Source organism: Abrus precatorius, unplaced genomic scaffold, assembly GCF_003935025.1.
Source record: "Abrus precatorius isolate BTA unplaced genomic scaffold, Abrus_2018 Scaffold3, whole genome shotgun sequence".
NCBI classification, from domain to species: domain Eukaryota; kingdom Viridiplantae; phylum Streptophyta; class Magnoliopsida; order Fabales; family Fabaceae; genus Abrus; species Abrus precatorius.
Genome location: NW_020874373.1, coordinates 3,347,352 through 3,353,117, shown reverse-complemented (window position 1 = coordinate 3,353,117; position 5,766 = coordinate 3,347,352). Strand labels below are relative to the sequence as shown.

Below are 5,766 nucleotides of genomic sequence, written 5' to 3'. Positions count from 1 at the left end.
TATCTGCATGAAATAAATTAACTTTTTTAGAATAAAGAAGATGAATATAATCTATGAAAGAGACTAAAGATATTAATTTTGTTAGTAAAGAAAACTTATAAATATAAGAGAGACTAATTTTATTAAGATAAAAAAGATGAAAAGATTTATAAGTTATAAGTTAAGTGTACTTTATTTATAAAATAAAAATTGCTAAATATTTTAAAATTTTAATTTATAAAAAAAATATATTTTAGAGAACGTGTCTTTATAACGATTTGAATATTAACTACTCTTTAAATATATTATTACAAAATAATTTCTATTGATCGTTACATAAATTAATGCTTAAAAAACTTATTTCTAATGTAATGATACTTTTATATCTTTTTGATATAAAAATGAAATATACTTTAATTCTTTTTAATATAAACACAATTCTTAATGATAATAAATAATAATAAACGTGCTTTCTAATAATATTTTATTATTTTTAATTATCAGTAATAACTAATTTTAAACATCTTATTATTAGTTAAAAAATTTCATTTTAAATTTTTATTTTATCTTTAAAAAATATATAATTAATATAATATATATTATAATTAAATGATAATTTTGGCAAAGTATTATTGCAAGAGAAAAAAAATCTCAAAATTATATATTTACATTAAAATATATTTAAATACAATATATATTCAACTGTTGAGAAAATATATAATTTATTTTGTATATTATTATTATTATTATTGATTTCTAATTAAAATCATTATAACCAAAATGAACAGCAAGATAGATATCGATGATGAATTTGATTAGACAAAAAAAAAACATCATATTTAAGTTCTATCAGTAAAATCCAAGTTAGTAGAGCGACAAAGAAAATGATGAAGATGAAGAGAGAGAAAGAGGAAGTGACGTTATAGTAAATTTAAAAATAAAATAATAATAATAAACAGGGGGAATAGTACTAATAGGAGGTGGAGGGACCCTGCTATGCATGAAAAGCAACGGTGATTGGTGGATTACTTTCCATTACACTTGTACACTTTAATCTCTCTTCTTCGCCCTCTCACTTCCACTTTCTCTCTCCTTTGTGTGTGTGTGTGTGTGTTTGCGCGTGCTTTTGCTTCATATTCTGCCGACATCACTCCAATCTAATGGGGGTTAACTCTGCTTCTGCGTAGGATCCGATGCTGCTACTCCTAACTCCTTCTTTTGCTTCTACTACTGAGTTTCATATGTAAGTTCTCTCCCTTTCTTTGTTTCTTCTCCTTCTTGAAGTTAACGGGTGTCAACTCACTCTATTCATCTTGACTTTTATGTTTTTTGATATATGTGTTTAAGGTTGTGTTGGTGGTATTACTTGGTTGGTGTATGTGGGTATTGTATTTCGTATATGTGTTCATTTCTGGTCCATTGTTTGTATTTTTCTGTTGGTATAGTTGTTGGGGTGTGCCTTTCTTGATTGTAATTCCCATCTTACTTTTGTCTCTTTCATGTTATCTTCACTTTTATGTTCCGCTTTCAAGCTTTAAAGTTTCACTTTTTATTGCTTTGGCTTTCTAGAATAATCTTAAAATTATTTTCTGTATTATCATTATTATTGTTGATGAGTTATGGAAATTGAATTTCATTTTTTGATGTGTATTTCAATTCAGCTCCTTGCTGTTGACGCTTATGCTGAAGACTGGATAAAAATCTGAGGTAGAGCATACTATTTATATGCAAATTCTCCCTTCTGTTCTTTTTCTTTCTTGCAAAGTTTGAAATTTTAAAATTGTATGTTGTTAAATACCTTATTGTTTCGCTTGTTTTGTTACTTGTTTTTCCATCTTTGCCTACAGGAAGTTTAGTTGTTTACTTTACACCGACAAAATTAACATAGAAATCATCTTTTGGAGGCTTTATGGCGATGCAAACTGTTTATGTTAAAGAACATGAGGGAAATGCACACAATTTTGTGGGGCAGTTGTCATCTGCAACTTCAGCACCTTGGTGGAGTGCCTTTGGATCTCAATCCGTTTATGGGGAGTCATGCGGCCAAATGAAACCCTTTTCATTGGAGCTTCCTACCTGCATGGACCAGCTTGCTGCCAACAAGTCATCAGCAAGAGGAGCTGAACAAGTGTTGGGTAAAGGACATACAACTCAGTTTACCATCTTTCCAGGTACTTTATTTGGTTTTGGTATGTGTCTCTGTATTTGAGCTGTATAAGTTAGGTACTTGTATTTACACCAAAATAGTAATTGACATTAACCATGATAGAGTTCTGAGTATAAACACACAGATATCACAAAAGCTAGTTCCTGTGCATCCTTTTGCCATTTAGTTTTGGGAGATGAATATCATGTGAGGTGGCCTAAGATACAGAAAAATGTAAATGATACAATCTATCTGTGCAAAATCTAATGGATGGAGGCTGCAGATATCATTGTAGCTGTGGTCAGCTTGGGAAATCAAAGATAAAAGCAAACAATATTTATGTTATCAAGCTTTGGCTGGATAGAAACTACTTTTCAGCTTTCCTTTCTAAAATAAACTCTTTGGTTCTTTTTGCTCTCATAAATGGAACATGGTTAAATAGCTTTGATACAAGGGCCTACTTTTCTTTACAGACATATTCCTGGTTGAGAGGAGAAATATTTGCAAATAATTAGGTTGCTGTTTAGAATGATGAGTTGCCATCTCCACAAGGAAATGAATTATACGTATGATATGAAAGATCTAATGACTCCAAGTTAATCTTTCATGTTGATTTACTGATTTTAGTGTGCGATATATGTTGTGCTTACTGAGTTGTGCTAGAGAAAGAAAGATAAAAATGCCTCCTTTGAGAACATTGAATAGGAGAGTTGACCCCTTTCCCCAAAGAAATAAAAAGATTAAATTAGTCATTTGGTCCTATAGTTTCACTCCAAACTTAATTTTGTTTCTACAGTTCAAAACCCTTTAATAGGACCCCTATAATTTTCAAAAAATTTAAAATGGTTCCTATTATAGTCATATAATTTCATTCTAAACAGGGAATAAATCCAATTAACATGGTTCATTTGCAATTTCGCGTTGTTTCAAACAAAATGACAGGGACTCATCAAAAGGTTTTGAAATATAAACTATAGGGACTAAATTGAACTATGAGAACCAAATCATTAATTTTTTGAAAAATGCAATAGAGAGCCTTTCAATACCAAATTGGTTTGAATTGCAAGGAAACCGCTTTCCATATGCACCTCACAAGGAACTTCTGCTTTGCTGTATTTCACAAGCTAAGATACTTCAGGAGGAAGTCAATAGATTTAGCTAAGATGGATTGAATCTTGAAACATGCTAGCAGTTGATAGAAGGGAGACAATCAATAGGATAAATTCACTCAGACTTTCACACACATACAGAGAGAGAGAGAGAGAGAGAGAGAGAGTTGTATTTGTGTCTTTAAATAATTTGTATTACGGATGAGGCTAATGGGTGCATGAAGAATGATTCCTGTTCCCCTGTTCCATCTTCTCATTCTGTCTTCCAAAGTTCCATTAAAGGTTGTGATCATGAAATTGCTGATTATTCAATTGTAAGAATGTGCGTCTTTCGCACACACTTGAAATTGAATCATTCTTGGCTTAAGTTCTGAATCTAAAATTATGTCAGACTCCAATAGAATTGTTGATTGCTTTAAATTATCAGAGAAAAGCTATTCTATGTTTTTAGTTTTCAATTGTTTGAGGTGACAGTGTTTGCTGCACATGACTCATCAACTTTCCTGCGGGTAACCATTAAGATGTTTCCTCTTCAGATGATAGCAAAATGTCAGATGGTGCACAAAAGCCTCAGACATCCATATCACTGCAGTCATCACTCACTGATTCTCACCCTCGTTTTGAGCTAGGATTTAGTCAGCCCATGGTAAAACTTTGTTAAAAGATAATCACTTTGATATTTAAACTTTGATTTTTTGTAAACATATTTTGCTTATGGTTGGTATTTTTCCCTTTGTAGATATATGCAAAATATCCTTATATGGATCAATTTTATGGGCTCTTCTCAACTTATGCACCTCAAATTTCGGTTCGTCTTTTACTTCAGCAAGCTTCTAAATCCATATAGACCATACTACGCTTTTAAACATGCTTTTGCTCTTAGTTACCGTTTAGTGATCTAGTTCACTGTTTACTAAATCATCCATGTATCATCTGTAACAATTTAGGGACGTATAATGCTGCCACATAACATGACATCTGATGATGGACCAATTTACGTAAATGCTAAGCAGTACCATGGAATCATTAGACGCCGGCAGTCTCGTGCCAAAGCTGTACTTGATCAAAAATTGACTAAATGTCGCAAGGTATGATTGCCCATATGAAAATGTCACAATTTTTTTGTCATCTTTAAACTAATGAATATAATGTGGCCTCAGCCTCACTGGCCTTGAAAGAATGTAGTTGTGCTAGGATGGTATTTTTGTGGAAAGTGCGACATTTTCTCTGTCAGAGTGCAAAGCAACGTTTGTTAGCTACATGCTGTGGAAATATTCTGTTATTCTTGTGTTTTTGTCTAGTAGAAATAATATGATGATATGATATGAAGTACGTTTAAATTTTTTTAACAAATTATAAGTTTTATCATTAAGGCATTTGTGTATTCAATGATCCAGTCACTCACATATACTATCTTGATTACAAACTTTGACTACATATGAAAAAACATCCTTTCCTTTTCACTTTATATAGATATTTGAGTTTAAGTTTGTCTTACAGCCCTATATGCATGAGTCGCGCCATCTCCATGCAATGCGGCGACCAAGAGGATGTGGTGGTCGCTTCTTGAACACAAGGAGTTCTGTTAATGAAAATGGTAACAGTGGAAGGAAAGTGAATAAAAGTGTTGGTGAACAATTGCAGTCCAGTGGCTCTCAGAGTTCTGAAGTTCTTCATTCTGAGGCTGGAACTTTGAATTCATCAAAGGAGACTAATGGAAGCAGTCCAAATATTTCTGGTTCAGAGGTGACTAGCATGTATTCAAGGGGAGGCCTTGATAGCTTTGGTAATCATCTTGGATCTGCTGTCCACTCTTTTGCAGACATGATAGGTGGTGGGCGTGGTATGATCATACCCCCCAAATGGGTTGCAGCAGCAGATAACTGCTGCAACCTTAAAGTTTGATTGACAAAGAACTAATGAGACCAGATGAAGAAGCTTTGTTTCAGTTTCTTGTGTTGACTGTGACAAGTTTCGTTCTGTAGGCATGACCTAACATCTGGTTTTTAAGGCAATCCATCCTTGGCTCATAGGCAAATCATCCTTGGCTCATTGTACTTGTAGTACTGTCTGTTTTCTGCACAGGAGACTGTCTTTGGCATGGTATATGGTACTAGCTAATGACCTTGATATCCTGGTACAGAAGACAATTGTGTGTTTGTCTTGTGTGAAAATAAAAGCACGAAATTCTAGTTGTGTGCTATTAATAATGTCTGAAGTGGTGTTGTATTCTGTGTGTGTCCTTGAGGAGCATTGTATCATAGAACTTTGGCATGTGATTTTTGTTAAAAAAAAATTAAGTATTGGTGTGATGTTCTCCCTTGAGTCTTGAGCAACGCCAAAAATTTGTTTCTTTTGCATTTGGAAAATAGCGAGTATAACAATCAGTCCCAACCCATGACAAATACCTTTTCGATTTTTGTGAAGGGAGTTAAATGCATTTTGGAATTAATATTTCTGAAGAATATATTTTATACATTCTAGAATTAAATTTCCGGATAAAAAAAGAGTGTAAAAAGAAATTTCCAAAAT

At 32.8% G+C, this 5,766-nt stretch overlaps 1 protein-coding gene across 3 annotated transcripts; it reads left to right on the top strand.

Moving 5' to 3' along the window:
* Positions 1 to 1,059: 1,059 nt before the first annotated feature.
* LOC113861982 (nuclear transcription factor Y subunit A-10-like) lies at positions 1,060 to 5,554 on the top strand. Of its 3 annotated transcripts, none has more exons than XM_027495120.1 (7): positions 1,060 to 1,222; positions 1,641 to 1,686; positions 1,827 to 2,150; positions 3,771 to 3,880; positions 3,974 to 4,042; positions 4,182 to 4,322; positions 4,735 to 5,554. In XM_027495120.1, exons 3-7 carry the CDS (start codon positions 1,889 to 1,891, stop codon positions 5,137 to 5,139), a joined length of 987 nt encoding a protein of 328 aa, XP_027350921.1. In that variant the 5' UTR covers positions 1,060 to 1,222; positions 1,641 to 1,686; positions 1,827 to 1,888; the 3' UTR covers positions 5,140 to 5,554. The 3 variants fall into 3 exon arrangements, with proteins under 3 accessions (XP_027350921.1, XP_027350922.1, XP_027350920.1); XM_027495119.1 differs by having other exon boundaries at positions 1,110 to 1,222; positions 1,669 to 1,686; positions 4,735 to 5,540; XM_027495121.1 differs by lacking the exon at positions 1,641 to 1,686 and having other exon boundaries at positions 1,107 to 1,222; positions 4,735 to 5,540.
* The last annotated feature ends 212 nt before the right edge of the window (positions 5,555 to 5,766 follow it).